Here is a 17,996-nt window from a genome sequence, read left to right as displayed (position 1 = left end):
AAAAATAAAACAACGGAAGGAGTCTAGCAGCTCTCTATATAAATGCATGCACAAAATACAAAATAAGCTTAATACTATATAAATGCATGCACAAAATAAGCTTGATAACCAATTTAAATGTCGGATTTGATTGATTGACTTTTTTTTACGAGGGATGGCAATTCAAAGAACATGAGGGCAGTTTAGGAATTAGGAAAGAAGGAAAGACAGCGCATCTTAAATTCCAACACTTGCCATACACGTGTTCCCCAAAAACCTAAATCACAAATCCGACGGTCAACACTCCACCACTATAAATAATTAGGAGATGATATTGAATTAAAATAAAATTTTCGATTCATTTTCGTTGTTTTCTTCTCTCCGCTCCCGGAAAACCAGTAACGAGAGAAAGGCACTTTCACTCTCTCGTCTCTCCTCTCTCTCTCTCTCTCTTCGTGTTCGTCTCCTGTTTCCTCCATTGGGCTTCACTCTGTCACTCCCCACAAGAAAGGAACCAAACGAGGTGGGGTTCTCTCTCCTCTCTCTCTCTCTGGTGATTTTTCGATCTTTAGGTTCAAATTATTGGTTTTAAGATTTGAATTTCAACAGTTTCTGCGTATTCAGCTTTTAAATTGTTGAAATTTTATATTTTTGCACTGCTACACTATGTATGTGTGTTTCAATCTTCTGGGTTGGGCCAAAGTTGTGATTTTTCATGAATCATTCATTGGGGCAGTGAAAATTTGTGTACTTTGTTATTTATTTTTAATTTATTGTGGATTTTGGAGGTTTATATCACGGCAATACGAGCTCTCCGCAGAGTTGCTTGAGGTGGAGGTATTGTGTTATTCTGAAATGGAAACTTTTAGGAGTGGGTGGCGTTTAATTAACTATAATGGGTTACTTAATTTCTTTGAAATGTGAAATTTTATTTATTTATTACCTTATTTTCCAAGCAAGGAAGTGATGAATGTGGTGGGAAGATATTGAAATTGGGTTTATCCCAAAAGGTTTGGAATTGATGGATGAATTGTGTGTTCCGCGAAGTTTTGGAATTCTAAGCTTGTAGTCATAGCCATTTGATTGACATCTCATAGGTGGGTTCCCTTCATTTTCGGTTTCTATCTTTGGTACCTGCAACAAATTACTCTAGTATAGTGTGTCGCAGGGGAAATTAGGGTTTGTGCTTCGTGTACTTTAGAGCCCGTTTGATAACCATTGGGTTTTTAGTTTCAATTTTCATTGGTGTGTTAGTGATAAGAGGGTAAATACATGGGAGAATTAATGGATATAGAAGGGTGGAGGAAGCCTATGGGAGAGATGCATAAGAAATGTATAAGGCGGAAAATTTAAACTAAGACAAAACGAAAAAGTATTTAAGTTGTTTTCACTTTAAGGGGAACTGAAAATGGTCATCAAAAGGATCCATAGTGTATAGAGTGCACAATGACAAGACAATTATCACTTATTTTATGCTTACTGTCCCCATTTATCTGAATGTGATTTGTTGTTTCAGGTGACGGTGATTTTGCATCAGATACATGTATGTTTTAACCTATTAAGCGATAGCGAGTTAGAACAGTCATGCCAGGAGACAATAGTGTTGGCAGCCCACCAACCCCAAGGTCCCCAACTGCTCGACTTCGGCATCGTAGACGCTCAGCTGAGGTTTGTTAAAATTTGAAACTTTACTTATTTTCTTTCATGCATGTAGAGTTCTGGGCTGTCTAGCTTTATACTGTATGATTTTATATCTAAAAAAATTGTTGGGGACAATATGAATTTGTCTGGTAGTCTAAATAATGTAGAGCATACATTCGAGTTTCTCCTGATTTTTTTATACATTTTTTCAGTTTTGTAACTGATCATTTGCTTATTTTTAAGTTAGGGGCTTACATAGTTGTTTCTGTATAATAATGTGTTTTTATATCTAAAAAATTTGTTGGGGACAATATGAATTTGTCTGGTAGTCTAAATAATGTAGGAATTTTAGATTAAGGGGTTAGTCATGTATTTCCTTTATGGCTGCAGGCTCTTCCCGATGTTAGTAAAGCAAATGGAGGCAGTTTACTGGTTAATGACCGTAATAAATACAGGTCAATGTTGGTACGTGCATACTCTTCTGTTTGGATGATTGGAGGTTTTGCATTGATTATATATCTGGGTCATCTCTGCATCACTGCCATGGTGGTGGTTATCCAAATCTTTATGGCAAAGGAGCTGTTTAATCTACTCAGGAAAGCTCATGAAGATAAGCACCTACCGGGATTCAGGATTCTAAATTGGTCAGAATAGTAGCATTTCATTTTTTCTAGTGTATTTTACTCCACAGAAATCTGTTCAGGTGTTATTTAAAGAGTGTTGCTGTAATATTTATTCAAGTTCAACTTCTCTGCTCAGGCACTTTTTCTTCACTGCGATGCTGTTTGTTTACGGTCGCATACTCAGTCAACGGCTTGTCAACACTGTAACTTCAGATAAAGTGTTATATAAGCTTGTCAGCAGTCTTATCAAGTATCATATGGTTGTCTGTTATTTCTTGTACATCGCAGGTTTGTTACACATTATATGTTTGTGTTTACACTTTACACATAACAGCTTTAAGAAACTTATATTCAAGTTCTCTTTACAGCCAAATATTTGGTTGAAGTGAAATTGGATTATATTGTTGTCTCTTGTTGACCAACATCCAATACTATATTTGATTTGCATAGTGGTTTCATTGTTGAACATTGTTTAGTTGGTGTTTGTCCTTTCCCCTTTTATATAACTCAGATGATCCTGATATTATTCCTTTCCACATGATTGGGTTCAGGATTTATGTGGTTCATTCTTACACTAAAGAAGAAGATGTACAAGTATCAGTTTGGCCAGTATGCGTGGACGCACATGATTCTAATTACTGTGTTTACCCAGTCCTCTTTCTTTGTAGCAAACATCTTTGAAGGAATTTTCTGGTAATTCAAGTTACTGCAGGAACACACTCGCACATTACTTCTTTTTTTGTTTCTTTCTCTGAGACGAAGACAAAATTGATGCAGGTTTCTTCTTCCAGCTTCACTTATCGTAATCAATGACATTGCTGCTTATATTTGTGGTTTCTTTTTTGGAAAAACCCCTTTGATCAAGATATCACCAAAGAAAACTTGGGAGGGATTCATTGGAGCGTCAGTTATAACTATCATATCAGCATTTTTGGTGAGCTTGCTAATTAATTTGGTGATGGCAAATAGACTTCTCTTGTCTTGCATGAAAGAGAAATCTTAGTTTCAGTCAGATTGCCGTGATTTCTTTTTTATTGATCTTATGCTCCAGTATGATAATTATTTGACTCGAAGTGCCACCAGAATTGGTCACGGTACATCTCAACTTATAGAAATGTGTATCTTGCCAGTATATTTTGCTCGTTGTAACATCCACACCTCTATTTATATCTCAGCCATGGGCACATGTTTAGAAGGTTTTTCCTTGATGACTTGTCAAACCAAAAGTTTTCCTCTTTAAATATATCAAAATTTACTTGTACAACTTATCTTTTTGATTGCATGCTTCAGCCAGATGTACAATGTTCTGGGATGTATAAACATTCCGACTATGAGTTCTATGTGAATACATGATAAGACATTAATTTATTCAATTGAAGTTATACAAACATGGTATGTACATTTGTTTATGCAGCTTGCAAATATCATGGGTCGTTTCCAGTGGCTAACGTGTCCAAGAGGGGTAATGATTCTGATTAATTTTTAGTCAATTGGTATAGGAAAGAAATAGTATTTCAGTTGTAGCTAATTTTCCACTGGTTTCTGTTGATGCACTTGCAGGATTTATCGACTGGTTGGCTTGATTGTGATCCTGGCCCATTGTTTAAGCCAGAGTATTATACTTTTCCAGAATGGCTCCCTCACTGGGTGAGTAAACTGACACTTCTTGATTCTGTAATTACAATGACAGTATACCCGTTTGTGTATTGTAGTAAACCATAGATCATGTTATCCCTATGAAATTGTGAATTTGGAGATCAGTTATTTGACTTGTTTTCCACTTTTTGATAATGAAGTCATTATTTGGCCAAAGATTATTGTGTTAAGTGCTCATAGAACATGCATATGCCTATTTTATACGATAATTAGTCTCTACAGTCTGTTTTTCTTTTCAAACCGCTGTTTTGAACTTCAGCTTTTTGGGATTAGATTACTGTTGTTAAATGTTCTTCTTTTTCTTCCATGCTCATAAAATTCAATCTAACAGTTCTTTCAGTGGATCAGCAGGCTCTCTCTTAGTATTAGCAGTGAGATGATTGTTTTTAGAGACTGCTTCAGTTATCTAAAAGCCATGCTTGCAGTTGAATAGGATACATAAATTTGGATTCTTATAAATTAGTTTTCCTTATTTATATGACTGAAATATAATCTTTATCTTTTTTGTGTTGCAGTTTCCTTGGAAAGGGATTTCAATTTTGCCAGTTCAATGGCATGCGTTATGTCTTGGTTTGTTTTCATCGATAATAGCTCCATTTGGAGGCTTCTTTGCAAGTGGCTTTAAAAGGGCTTTTAAAGTCAAGGTTTACTTCTGACGATGTAATTTGGATTGATGCAATTTTGCACAGTAAGCTTCCGTTTGAAATAATTTCTAACGTTCTTCCATTTGTCATAGGATTTTGGTGATAGTATCCCGGGGCATGGTGGAATCACAGACAGAATGGATTGCCAGGTATGATTTTCCTAAATAATAACTATAATATTTTTTTCAATCAGAGTATTCTAAATTACTTGAGTGGATTGCTCATACCAATTACTATTGCGTCCATTTCCCACCTTATGATGATGCTACATGAAGGGGCCTAATGCAGAATCTTTCGCTTTTGATAATGGACTTTAATTAATTCTTTCACTCTAAACGATGGGGTCTTTATGTTTGGCTTCAACGATTTAGATGATGATGATGTGACCCATGTGTGTGCTTCTGCAATTGACATTGTGTTTTGTTGTAGATGGTGATGGCGATCTTTGCTTATATCTATCACCAGTCTTTCATTGTCCCTCAGAGCCTCTCAGTTGATATGATCATAGACCAGGTATCCTTTTTGCAAGCGTCGTAAGTAATTTAGTTTTTGGCTTTGAAAATTTTAATGAACAAGTATTGATCACAATTGGATTGACTGTTTTTTTCTTTCTGCAATTTAGATTTTGATGAACCTTACGCTCGAGCAGCAGCAAATTCTATTTGAGAAGCTTAAACAAGTCTTGCAGGATAGGCTGGTCGGATAACCGTGTGAATAACCTGTATTTCTGTCATCCATTCTCCTCTTCCTTGCATGTTTGTACATGTGGAACAGAGGCGAAAAAAGGGAATATTTGTGAATGGCGGTGTTCTGTTTTCGTAGAGCAACCCCCATTAGGTTGGAGGCATTCTTGTGCGCGTAAACCCTGTATATTCTCGTTGTTGTTTGATACATATTAAGTCTTAGATGGAATTTACATCTTTCTCTCCTCCCCTTGTATTTGCGCTTTTGATGGATTGATAAGTAACATACCCGCTGCAAAGTTGGTTGATGCTTTTGGTAATTGTAGTAGTGTCCAATTTATGTAGGCATTTTATGACAACATTGTATTTTTATACCTTGATGGATTCTTGCTTCTTTTTCTCCTTTTTCTTTCTAATACAGCCGGTATTTGATATTTACGGACCAGAGTTGTTCAGAATCAACGCGTTTGGCGTGTACATACGCATGTTACATAACGTGTAATCGTTCCTTCAAGTATCGTTTGGTATGCAGACGGAACGGAACGGAATGGAATGACACAGGACAGGACGGGACAGAACAAAGAGGGAGCAAAGATGCCCTCCGATGGAAACAAGGAAGGAGAGGTTATAATTTTGTGTTCCACGGATGTGGAACGGGTCGTTCTAGGGGATGAGGCGGAACGAAAATTTACCCAAAATTCGTCCCATGGAACAATGCGTTCCACCCATTTTAGGCGCACCAAACGCGGGATAGAACACCTTGTCCCACTTCATTCAGTCAAGTCCCACGTACCAAACGGTACCTCAGTGCCAATAAAAAAAATGCTTGGTGTGCTCGAAAATTTGGTAACAAACAATTGATACAGCCAGAGTTGCACTTTCGGAAACGAGAAAACGGAAAACTAAGTCATATCGACCAATGCAACAGAAAAGGGCTTACAGATATGTTACATGTCCTACTTTTACAAGGAAATTTAAGACAATATCCAATCTAAAACAATCAAAACCAATCTTTTTCGGTCCAATCTAAAGAGAGAAAGAAAATGATTGTCCGGTTGTTTGGTCACGTTCCTCGCCTGCGACGACATCTTTACTGTAACTATACTCCTGCCATTTGCTTTGAACCTCTCATCGGGTTTTTGGTTTCTCAATCTTCACATAGGGCAAAAAACCCATAAGACGAACAATCCTGGGGGACCATCCTCGCTGCTGGGCTCGGCAAAACATCAAGAAAGTGTTTGCAAAGTAGGAATTGAAACCCATGAACAAATGCCACAAGGCATGACCCTGCGGGTTAATCATCCAACCGGATATCTCTTTGCAGAAGATATTATCACAGAGCCAACACAAACTGCCTATAACAAGGGTGGCCACATACAGCTTTGCAATCCGCTTAGCACACACATCTTGCGTGTATATGTAGTACTTGTACATTCGAGGTATGCAGAGAAGACACAAGATCACGTAGTGCACCTTAAAGCCAATCTCAAAACGAACCACAGAATGAACACCTGCGAAAACAGCACCATAGAGGAAGAGGAAGGTGGGCATTGTAGTCCTATAGTGCCAATCTGGGGAGTAGAGGATATATATGTAAAGGAGCATCTCCCAAACCATTGGAGTCTCATCGCTCTGCTGTTGCCTGGAAATACATACCAAAAAAGTCTTGAGCCCTCAACTTTCATTGCAACAATTTAGACAAGAAAAGGAAATTGAATAATAAAGTTACTGGACCTGACAGACTGAGGTAACTAAAACAACTATGAGGCAGATAAGTCAATCCACATAAACCTTCATACCTAATGTGGATTATGCATATGTGCATGAATGCATCCGGAAAGTGAACTTCATTATTATTAGCTACCCAGACTACCTTTATTTTGCAACTCATGACATGTCATATATGCTCCTCAAACTGTTACGGATTAATGAAATTTACCCCAGTGCACAGGCTTCATCTTCAAAGAAACAATCTTACAATAATTGCAACTTTCCATGTGATTTATGATCAGAAATAGTATACTCATAAAGGTCTAATATGTGTATCTTTTGGTGTTTCAAAACATGTCATTCACACTATCCAGTTACACCTTTCTATCAACATATTAATTTAACTATTTCCTGATAGTCCAGTATGGTATGAGTTCAGCCACCCATCCGTTCATTAAAACTTCCAGAACGCATAAATCATAGTGATACTCACACATGTTGCAATGTGGCATGGTATAACATGCTTCCAATGGCAAGAATCATATTAGATATGTGAAGAATGCCAAATCTCTTCTCAAACCGCTGCCTCAAGGCATTTATAAGGCCAATGAGTGCCAACAGAATGCCTGGAATGTTTGATATAGTGTTGTAAAATTCCGCAATATAAGAAGAGTAGGCATAATTCTTTTCGCAACACTCAATCGTTGATGTGACAGGACCCCAGAAGCTTGATATTCCATCAGCCATTCCTATTTCTATGCTTGTATATTCTCAACGAGTCTTTTGCTTGAACCGTTGCAGAGTTCATAAAACCTGCAGCTCATGTACCTGCACAAGATAACGTTGTGAGCAATTTGGCATAAAAGTTAATGCACATTGAACACCACCCCAGTATCGCGAAAATCACGTTCACCGTATTATGTATTTCCATAGAAAGCAGACAGTTATGACTATCCTAAAACCAACTAAGTCGAAGATTCTAAACCGTAAATCACACATTAATCACACACAAAATCGTAAACTTCATCACTAAACCGAACAAATCAGAAACACTTCCCTTACATTGAAACAAATGTCTAGATATTGATCCATTCCACAAAATCAAAACTCACCCTGACAAATGAATACCAGCAAATTTTCAACATATGGGTTGTCAAATTTCACCAATAACCCACACCCCAATAAACGTATAGTCAGATCCCACATAACAAATCATTAACCCAGATTATACCAGCACCATTATCCTCTAAAACGCAAGAAATCCCAGCAACACAATCAAATATAAATTTATAATTCACAATAAGATCCAATCTCAACCGTTAAAGCTCACGTAATCTGCCCAAAAAACTTGAAACCCACCAAAAATCAATCATTTCCCATGACCCATGATCCACGAAAGCGACAGAAAAAACTTGAAAAGCCCACCAGAAGATGGAATAAAAACAAAAAAAAGGCACCAGATACAGTACAAGTTTATGCATAAGACAATAATAAGCCTATTACGTCTGGGTATTGAGGAACAAAACGCACCGTCTTGGCCGAAAGAGATCTCATCTTCTTCTTCCTCCGTGCTTTGGCGCGGGCACTCTCTGTCTCTCTCTCCCTCCCAAACTTTCAATGGCATTCGAGGCTCTGAAATTTTCTTTTCTTTTCGGCGTTCGAGGCACAAAGAAGAGACCGATTCTGCGCGTTGTGATTCTTTTCCTTCTTTATTCTTTTTTTTTTCTTTTCTTATTTTTAATTTTAGTGGTTTGGGAATAACTTTTTAATTCTTGCTAGGGCCGGTGCCGACTTAAAATGATGGCCCAGCCCATTGTTGAGATGGGCTTTATTTCTAAGTAAATGGGCTTTAGATTTGAACGAATCCATTTAAATGTCTACCAAGCAAATGTGGCGGCCCACTTGTTAAAGCCGAGTCTAGATCCACTACTGATTACACCGATATTATTTTTAAATTTTATGCTATCACCTATTAACAAGGTAGCTGTGGAGTTTTATTACATAGGAAGTCAATCTCATTAATTTGGAGTAGAATATATCGTAATTTATTTTGCCAATTTTTTATGTAAGATTCTTGTTCTTGAAATTAAAGGTGTATATTTTTTTAATAGATATTTATTCATCATGAATACAAATGATATTAAATAGAGAGAAATGGATATAGAATGTTGTGTTTAGCAATATTATTCTCATCACTTGAACTACGAAACTCTTTTGAACTCGCGATTAAGAGCATTTTACCCTACATGAAATCTCTTATTTTAAACTATTACGCAGATGTTAATGCTCGACCACTATGATGAAGTGTCCGCATAAAGATATTATTCCTTAAGCATTAACCCTTCTTCTGCATGAGAAGGTGTTCCTTAAGCATTAACCCTTCTTCTGCTGATTCAGCCAAAATATTCAGTGATCAATAATCCAAGCCCAAACCTTTATATTTTTTCAATCACATGTCCAAATTAGTGAACATAGAAAAGGCTAATATATATGGGGATGAAAAAAAAAGTTCCCAAATTATATGTAGAGTAATGTTAAGGAGACTCTTTTAAAATTGAGGTTCTTCATGGACTATCTGTCACCTTATATTTTTAGCATAAAGTTTTATAATGTTGGCACGGAAATTAACTTTAAATTGTGAGGTGACAAAAAATCGATAGAGAGTTCCGAGAGAGTCTCCTTAGCATTTCTCTTATATATATAGGTTAAGAGGCACTATCATACGCTTCCTACTAATGGCAAAGAATTGGGTCACCTTTATATATAATCATCCCCTTAGTTTTGTTAAATAAACGATTAACAAAAGGGATTAGGGCAACATGATTGATCAATGTATCTAGCTCAAAAAGCAGTACCATACATGGTCTTAGACATGCATTAGAACTTATAGCTGAGTTGATGTAATATGTTTTTATTATATATCCGTTCAATGATGAGAGAATGAAACAAATTTCCATGAAGCTTGATATTTACAGGACCAAATGGAAGTACTCGATCGGAGGATATTAAGCAGACAATGTTCACTGTTCAGTTGGCCAAAAATGGATGACAAAATTGACTGATGGCAATATATACGTTCTCTTATCATCCAACGAAATTGGATCGTCCTTTAATATATATATTTTTTTTTACAAACTATACATATTTACACACTTTTGCCACATATCTATATTGCCACAATAAACTATGTAACATGTTTAGCTAACTATGACAAGGTATTGAACTTCAAATTGGACATGAAATCTCCAACTAAGCTGAGACAGATATGATTACTAATATTTATTTAACATTACAAGAAGAGAGACTTCTATATACAATATTATTTACTGTAATAACTCAACTAGCCTTGGATCTGCTTCCTCGCACTGCAAGACTTCAAGCCGTGTCCCACATCTCTTTCGTCTGGCTCAAGGCTCTCTGCATAAGATGGTGCTCCTCTCGCTGATGCAACAGAACATTGTAGTATTGTTGATGCCCTTTAGTACCTCACTTTCGCTAGACCTCAATGACAATATTCCACAATAATTACGTATTTTTATTGACAAAGTTCAAAAATAATAAAATTTCGTTATTAACTTAAAATAGCGGCACGATAAAAAATCTAGTGAATTTGAAGACTATATTGCACTCTATTAACCATCCACATGCATGCATGCATGTCTGTCAAAGTTCATAAATTTGCCCCTTTAGTCGTATCCACTTTTGGCGGCTGGAGCCTGGAATGTGTTCGAGTTTCTTGCAATTACTTTAGCTGTTAAACGTCTTAACACGGTCACGGTTTTCTTGATTAACTAGTGTAGCTTTGTATAACACTGGTTTAGAACAAGACGAAAATTTTATATCCAATGCATGTGGACACATTTCATTATGTTCATTGAACCTGGACACTAGTAATGATTATCAGCTTTGATTTGCCACATCCGAGATGAAGTGAGGACAAATCATCACGGGGTAACTCAATGGTTAGAGATAAATTTCAAGCTCATATTCTACATTGCAAAAGTTGAGTTCGATTTCCCGGGGCCGATAAATCACAAGGTGGTGACCGGGAGGACTAAGATGCATTTGTGAGTCTTTTTGACCTTAAAATGATGAACTACAATGACAAAGCCACTAGCTGATCTATTTTTAAAACAAGAGATAAAACGACAACATATTTGGCACGTTGGAGAGTATGCGAACCCACATGCATGCGTAGGCCAAAGGGTGCCAAACTTGCCACATTGCGTTAACAACTCAATCAAAGTCACTAATCGATACACGTGAACACCTATGCAATTCTTAAATTAGTATATCAACTTACAAAATATGAAATTTGAGACTGAAAAACAGAAGCATATTCTAATTTTAGAAGGAACAAACCACGATGGAGGGAGAGGATGAAGAAGAATAGAAGCATATTCTACCTGCCTAAGCATATATTGCATTTGTTAGTTTGTGCTAGGATTACATTTTGGTTTGGCGTTTATCTTGATTACAGTTATGATTAAGCAACGTCATTGCAAATTTTTTTGTGAAATAGGCATTATTAGAACATATAGTATGATCATGTGAACACAGAAATAGGCATTATTAGAACATATAGTATGATCATGTGAACACACACACACACACACAGATACATATACATATAGGATGAACATCGTTATTTTTGGATAACTAATCATGTCGAACTAGTTTGTGTTAGCAGAACTTGTTAGAATTCCTCTATTCCACATCGGCCAGAAGGCTTGACAACAAGCCCTTTAAATAGAATTACTCCACTCTAACTAACACCAAGGCCTTTTATATTAAAATCCCACACTTGACGGATTGAGCAAGTGGCCAAGTTGGGATAATATCGGTGTTGTTGGAGTGGGTCCATGGCCCAATTACCTAAAATTTAAGATGGTATCAGAGCCAGGGGACGGGCTCGTACTACGACGTGAACGAGTGGGTTCCCTTTGACCCCGCGTGAACGGTGAACGAGTGGGTTCCCTTTGACCCCGCGGAACGGGTGAGCCCCTACTTGGCTCCACGTAGGCCAAGAGATGTCACGTGAATGGGTGGGTCGCCATTAGCCCCACGCGAATTGATGGGTCCCCATTGGCCCCGCACGAACGGGTGAGCCCCGGCTTGGCTCCACATGGTTGCCGATGTGTGGAACTTCACGTGTGGCCCATAAAACAGGGTCTCACGTGTGGGGGAGTGTTAGAATTCCTCTGTCCCACATCGGCCAAAAGGCTTGACAACAAGCCCTTTAATTAAAATTACCCCACTTTAACTAACACCGAGCCTTTTGTATTAAAACCCTACACCTGACGGATTGAACAGGTGACCAAGTGGGAACAGTATCAGTGTTGTTGGAGTGAGTCCATGGTCCGTCTACCTGAAATTTAAGAGAAATTATGCTTTTAAGCTAATCATGAACTAAATAGTACCAAGAAATCCGATGACGCCTTGCTCTGACCTGAACTATGCAAAAGCTGAAACACAAAACAAATAAACTAAAGATTGATACTAATCTTTTTTGGATTGTGTTTTCGGAGATCATAGTTGAACAAAATTTTGCTAAAAAATAAAAAAAGTGAACTAAATTGAGACAAATATTTCATTAGACTTGGTACAACCAAGAAATCATCGAAACTAAAACACAAAGAGGGGACAAAACTCAAAACCAATCTTCATGGACTATTAAAACTCTAATATCATATTAGACAACTATCCTCAACTGCTAAAATATCGACCAAAGAATGTATGTCAAGCTTGGAGCTTTGTACTTTGAAATACAAGTGTTTTGTTTCACTTTTTTCCTTATCAAAATACTCCTATTCCTAGTAATATTGGTACAACTTTGAAGTATAACGAATAAACTATGATCACTCCATCACTTATTTGGTAATTACAGTTTCATTTTTGGTCATCCTTATCTCCTAGTTATAATTAAGGAAAGTTTAATGCTTTTAAATCAACGCGAAAGCGTGACTAATCCCCAAAATATTGGTTACATTATTATCTACGAGTTATGGTGACTAGGTAGGCATACACAACAAACGAAATACAGAAAACGGAACCAAGACGTTTAAACGGGCAGGTTCAATATAACTCATTGAACTCAACTTTCCCTATAAATAATGCGCAGCGGCGTTTAGGTCTTCACATCGTGTCATCATCTTCCTTGTCTTTCTCGACTTCTGTCTTTTATGTAAACACCATGAACAAATCATGACAACACTTCTCTGTCTATCGCTTTAAAAAAACACCCGTTTGTGTCATTCACTCCAATCATTTCGCCGATCAAGTTGAAGAACACGGTTGGTAGAAAATAATTAGAATGGGAGCGGTGAGGTTTCAGAGAGTGGCGGCGGCGTTCGACGAGGTGGCGCGGGTGAGGCTGTGCGAGAGCAGCGGGAGCGAGTACTCCGCGGCGGGGGAGAGTTTTGCGGATTTGTCTGATCTTGTCAAGTCCTTCATCGAGGGAGGGGATTTCGAAGAAGGGGGTGACGACCAAGACGTTGTCCGGAACGAGAAGGAACACTTGGTCGATGAGAAATCGGAGGCCGGTGATTGGTCGGATTCGGAGACCAAGAATTCTTTGGAGAGTTTGTTTTATGTAAAAAGTGACGGGTTGAAGAAGAAGATTGTTACTGAGGTGGAAGTTGCATTGGCGGGCATCGGGGACGACAATTCGTCTCCGGGTTTCAAAAGGAGGTTAATGACTCACTTGCGCCACAAGGGTTTTGATGCTGGTGAGTGAAGTTCTTAACTTAGTAGTGTTATTTATGTTTTGGTTCCCAAAATTTGAAAGAAAAAAGGAACTCGTTACATTGAGAACTATTGGGATTGATATCTAATTACATTATTCATCCAATTGGTGCAGGCCTTTGCAAATCAAAGTGGGTGAAATCGAGCCGGTTTCCAGCAGGGGACTACGAGTTTGTCGATGTCAACCTCGAAGGAACTCGTTACATTGTCGAACCATTCCTTTTTAGAGAGTTCGAAATTGCTCGTCCCACGACACGTTACACATCGCTCCTTGACGTCTTTCCAAACACATTCGTCGGAGAAGTCGATGAGCTGAAGAAAATCGTGAGGCTAATGTGCACAGAGATCAAAAAATCTATGAAGAGCGTGGACATGTCAATGCCGCCATGGCGGCGAAACGGGTACATGCAGGCCAAATGGTTTGGATCCTACAAGCGCACGACAAATGCATTAGCATCATCAGCCGCCGCCAATGAGACATTGGAATCCAACCATGGATTTGGTGGTGTTAAGAGATCAATGGGGTTTGAGGCCTTGCCTACGAAGTCTTACTATTGCAGAGATGATTTTGCTGGTAAGAATGGCTTGAGAGTTGGGCGTTTGACTGCGGCGTTTCAAGAGCTATAGCTGTCGTTTTGTATGATTTATTTTTGTTGTATTAAATTTGAGATTATAATTTTGGTGCTACGGTCCTAATTGCCATGTTGCAATTGTAAATACCCATCTCGGTTTTGATTAGAGAAAATGTTCGTAAAATACCCATAAATATTTATTATTTTTCAAATAAATTGTAAGATAAAATTGTTCCCATGTTTATGATGATTTATCAAAATTTTCAATTTCAAATTGTACTTTGCAGTTCAATTGTAAGTTAAAGTCAATCACTTAGTATAGTGTGTTCATCTTCTTGCACTGTAATTCACAACCAAACCCATGTTAAGAATCATCAAATTTTCAAGTCCAAAGTGTATTTTGAGGTGTACTCAATTTATAATTTAGCTAATAAAACCATATTATGTCCATTCTCTTATATTCGTGTTCAAACTGTTGTGAAGCCCTCAGTCGAGATGGATTGTTTGATCCAATTGTTTGGTTCTTGCACCCAATTTTGTTTGTTTCTTTGAAAGCTCTTGAATCTGGCCGAAAATGTGGGTTGCTTGGAATTTTGCGTAGGAATTTCAGTTCACAGCATGTTTGTTTTTATGATGTGATATCCACACACCCCATTTTACTTCTCACACACCTTTTTAATTTTCAACCATCCGATTGAATGAATTGAAGAAGATGACAGAAATTATTAAGAGGTGTGTGAGAAGTAAAATGGGGTGGGTGGATAGCACACCCCTTGTTTTTCTTCCCTTGAATGTAGATGATCATTGTTGTGATTTAATTGCCCGTGGTATGCTTTAATTTGGCTTGTAATTGTTTGGTTCAGGGATTCGCAATCTAAATGTTCAAAGGATTTGGGTAACAGAACTTTAAGGGGGCGTTTATTTGCCCTCATTAAATGGGACCGGACTGGACTAGACTAGCTGTTAGTCTAATAACGTGTTTGTTCCGTGCTGGGATTAACATTAATGAGACTAAGGGGGACTCGCATGGACAAAACCTTTCGCTAAAAGGGCTTAGCAAGACCCCCCAATAACCATGGGACTGCTAAGACCTCCCTCTGCTATTCTCCTTGCGTTGCTTGCTTTCTGTCCTCATTCCAGCCAAATCACACCACCAGACCACCACACTCTCTCCCTCTTTTCTTGTTTGCTACTCGACTAGGACGATGGCTCCTTGGGTGAGCAAATCTAGATTGCCGTTCACCCAAAGCTCGACGCTAACGCCGATCTGAGCGTTCGCGCTTGCCCATACCATCTGCAAATCCAAGCCATCGTCGTCTCTCACTTCCTCGACTCCACAAACCTCGACTTATCACTGATCAACTCGCCAGGCATCGTTGCAGGCTGGTTCCGCCGCTCCACAGATTTGCGGCTCCAATTGAATCCATGGACTTGGAAAGCTCTCTCCAGTTAGGATCTTGCACCGAACAAAAACTTGAAAAAACCAAGCTCAATTCTTCGTTTTGCAGAAAAAATTTGGCAATCAATCGGAAAAAAAAAAAGAAGGGAAGGGAAGAAGAGTGTGGGACGAAGAAAACGAGGAGAAAAAGATGGAGGCTTCGAGTGAGAGGGAGAGTTTTATTAGAATAAAAAAGATAAAATGAATTAATATAATATTATTAGATATGAATTAAAAAATATAATATTGTAGTTTGTTATTATCCTTCTTTTTAGTTCGACACTGCACCAAAACGTTTCACTAAGTCAGTCCAGCTTAGTCTAGTCTAAGCCAGAGTCCCAGAAGCTAGTCCAGTCTGAAATAGTTCGGTGCAACAAACGCTGCCTAAATTTGCATAATTAAAAGCTGATACGTGTGATGGGAGTACAGCAAATATGTTGCCACTTTGGTTTTTGTTCAAGCATGTTTGCTTTTGAATGTTGTTATTATTCTGTTTAAGAATTCGAAATTTTGGAACAAGCCCACAGACCCTGATGAAGAAGGGATTCCAACCGAGGTCATGGATTTGAGGCATGAGGCAGTGAGAACCAGCTCTAGTGGAAAACAAGTTCGTGAGGAAGAAGCTCAAGAAGTTGGCCAAACTGAATGGACTAGAGGAGTTGGAGCGGCTTCCTGCATAAGGCCATCTCCAACAGATCCGGCCAAAGGGTCATAGGGCTAAAAATAACTCGAAATGACACAAAAATCGTCTCTAACCGAGGGTTACGCCAAATGGCTTGTGGGCCCCACCGGACCCAAACCCCCAAATCAGGTCAGCGGGCTAGCCATTTCCAACCAACGAGGCCCAACCCTCCAGCGCCAGAATGTCAAGCTTGACATTTTGCCAGCCCTCCAGCTCCAGAATGTCAAGTTTGACATTTTGCTAGCCTTTCAGTGCCAGAATGTCAAACTTGACATTTTGCCAGCCTTTCAATGTCAGAATGTCAAGCTTGACATTTTGCCAACATTCTAGCTCCAGAATGTCAGGCTTGAGGCATCAGCATAACGCCAACTAGCTAACGTCATGTTGTCGTAAGGCTACCATTGGAATTTGATTTTTTTTTTTTAACGAACTTTTAAAAAGAAAAATCTAATTTTTTTTCCTATAAATACCTACATCATTCCTACAACGTTGAAAGCTGAAGATAAGAAGTGTCACGTAGATAAGAATCCTATTTAAAATTTGCACAACCAATTACATCTCGACACGTGACACTCAAAATCCTATCCGAAAAATTATTAAGATTACGTAAAGATAAGAAATCTAGAGAGTTACTCAGTTTAGCGACACGCGTCACTCGAAATCTTATCAGAAAAATTATTGAGATTACATAAAGATAAGAAATCTAGAGAGTTACTTATTTTAGCGACACGTGTTACTCAAAATCCTATAAAAAATTATTGAGATTATATAAAAATAAGAAATCCGGAGGCTTATTCATTTTGGCGACAAGTGACACTCAAAATATGCTTGAAAATCTTATTTTAATATGGTAATTTAATTTAATTAACCATATTAAATTAATTAAAATAATAAATTAAGTTTGGCATATGACCACTTGACCCTCTCAGTTGGAGATGGTTTTTTGTCAAATGACTATGTTTGGTCTATGGTCCTTTAACCTCCTCAGTTGGAGATGATATAAAATATGGCCTATCACTGTTTATTAAAATAGAATTTCTTGTAGGACTATAGAGCTAAATGGAGCCATTTGGCCATCATTTGGTTGGAGATGGCCGAACCTTCATGACAGGGCATCCGTGATGATCGAAAAACAAGGAAGGCCGGTGCGCTCAGACGCCTAAGTGCGTTTCCACTCTTCACCACATCGATCTTGTCCTTCATCATCCTTCAGACGGCCCATGTCCAGGTCTTAAACATTGTAGGAACGTTGATAAAAGTTATGAAGTGTTCCTTAAAAATGTGTGTTCCCGAATTCTAACTTCTTTCAGTTGACATGGTTTCTCATGCATGATGGAGTGAGTCTTTTGGTATGGATATAACATTACTGAGAGTCATGAGTCTTGAACTACAAGTTTCAAGGCACATCCCATGATTCCCCTAGCTAGTATTTTAGTTTCTTTGCTTAAATTTATGGATTCGTGGCTCGTAACTTATATGGCTATAAGCCCTTAAGTTGTGAGTCATATTAATCGCGAATCATCAACTCATGAATTGTGAATATGCAGATTGTATCGTACTTGTTCGAAAATAAGAACTCCAAGGGGTTCATAGAGTCACTAGCTCGAGTTTGTATTTTCACGGA

The 17,996-nt window shown here is 38.1% G+C and overlaps 3 protein-coding genes across 3 annotated transcripts; 2 read left to right on the top strand and 1 right to left on the bottom strand.

Moving 5' to 3' along the window:
• The first annotated feature begins 331 nt into the window (after positions 1 to 331).
• Positions 332 to 5,626, top strand: LOC126623955 (phosphatidate cytidylyltransferase 1-like). The gene is made up of 12 exons (XM_050292933.1): positions 332 to 502; positions 1,496 to 1,647; positions 2,011 to 2,264; positions 2,380 to 2,531; positions 2,795 to 2,936; positions 3,021 to 3,177; positions 3,658 to 3,705; positions 3,804 to 3,890; positions 4,415 to 4,543; positions 4,636 to 4,692; positions 4,973 to 5,056; positions 5,166 to 5,626. Exons 2-12 carry the CDS (start codon positions 1,564 to 1,566, stop codon positions 5,247 to 5,249), a joined length of 1,278 nt encoding a protein of 425 aa, XP_050148890.1. The 5' UTR covers positions 332 to 502; positions 1,496 to 1,563; the 3' UTR covers positions 5,250 to 5,626.
• Positions 5,627 to 6,146: 520 nt separating this feature from the next.
• LOC126623970 (alkaline ceramidase) lies at positions 6,147 to 8,642 on the bottom strand. Its single transcript, XM_050292954.1, has 3 exons — positions 8,467 to 8,642; positions 7,430 to 7,764; positions 6,147 to 6,868 (listed from the first exon to the last, which is right to left on the bottom strand). Exons 2-3 carry the CDS (start codon positions 7,681 to 7,683, stop codon positions 6,355 to 6,357), a joined length of 768 nt encoding a protein of 255 aa, XP_050148911.1. The 5' UTR covers positions 7,684 to 7,764; positions 8,467 to 8,642; the 3' UTR covers positions 6,147 to 6,354.
• Positions 8,643 to 13,073: 4,431 nt separating this feature from the next.
• LOC126623968 (uncharacterized) lies at positions 13,074 to 14,494 on the top strand. The gene is made up of 2 exons (XM_050292952.1): positions 13,074 to 13,664; positions 13,796 to 14,494. Exons 1-2 carry the CDS (start codon positions 13,250 to 13,252, stop codon positions 14,305 to 14,307), a joined length of 927 nt encoding a protein of 308 aa, XP_050148909.1. The 5' UTR covers positions 13,074 to 13,249; the 3' UTR covers positions 14,308 to 14,494.
• The last annotated feature ends 3,502 nt before the right edge of the window (positions 14,495 to 17,996 follow it).

Source organism: Malus sylvestris, chromosome 5 (assembly GCF_916048215.2).
Source record: "Malus sylvestris chromosome 5, drMalSylv7.2, whole genome shotgun sequence".
NCBI classification, from domain to species: domain Eukaryota; kingdom Viridiplantae; phylum Streptophyta; class Magnoliopsida; order Rosales; family Rosaceae; genus Malus; species Malus sylvestris.
This window is presented reverse-complemented; position numbering and strand designations above follow the sequence as displayed.

What these genes read in the sequence shown, in the direction of transcription:
- LOC126623955 (XM_050292933.1), top strand. Translation starts at nt 1,564, where the DNA reads ATGCCAGGAGACAATAGTGTTGGCAGCCCACCAACCCCAAGGTCCCCA. An exon ending in ATCGTAGACGCTCAGCTGAG is followed by an intron (nt 1,648 to 2,010) that starts GTTTGTTAAAAT and finishes TTATGGCTGCAG; the next exon opens with GCTCTTCCCGATGTTAGTAA. An exon ending in TTGATATGATCATAGACCAG is followed by an intron (nt 5,057 to 5,165) that starts GTATCCTTTTTG and finishes TCTGCAATTTAG; the next exon opens with ATTTTGATGAACCTTACGCT.
- LOC126623970 (XM_050292954.1), bottom strand. Translation starts at nt 7,683, where the DNA reads ATGGCTGATGGAATATCAAGCTTCTGGGGTCCTGTCACATCAACGATT. An exon ending in CATGCCACATTGCAACATGT is followed by an intron (nt 6,869 to 7,429) that starts GTGAGTATCACT and finishes ATGTATTTCCAG; the next exon opens with GCAACAGCAGAGCGATGAGA.
- LOC126623968 (XM_050292952.1), top strand. Translation starts at nt 13,250, where the DNA reads ATGGGAGCGGTGAGGTTTCAGAGAGTGGCGGCGGCGTTCGACGAGGTG. An exon ending in CCACAAGGGTTTTGATGCTG is followed by an intron (nt 13,665 to 13,795) that starts GTGAGTGAAGTT and finishes CAATTGGTGCAG; the next exon opens with GCCTTTGCAAATCAAAGTGG.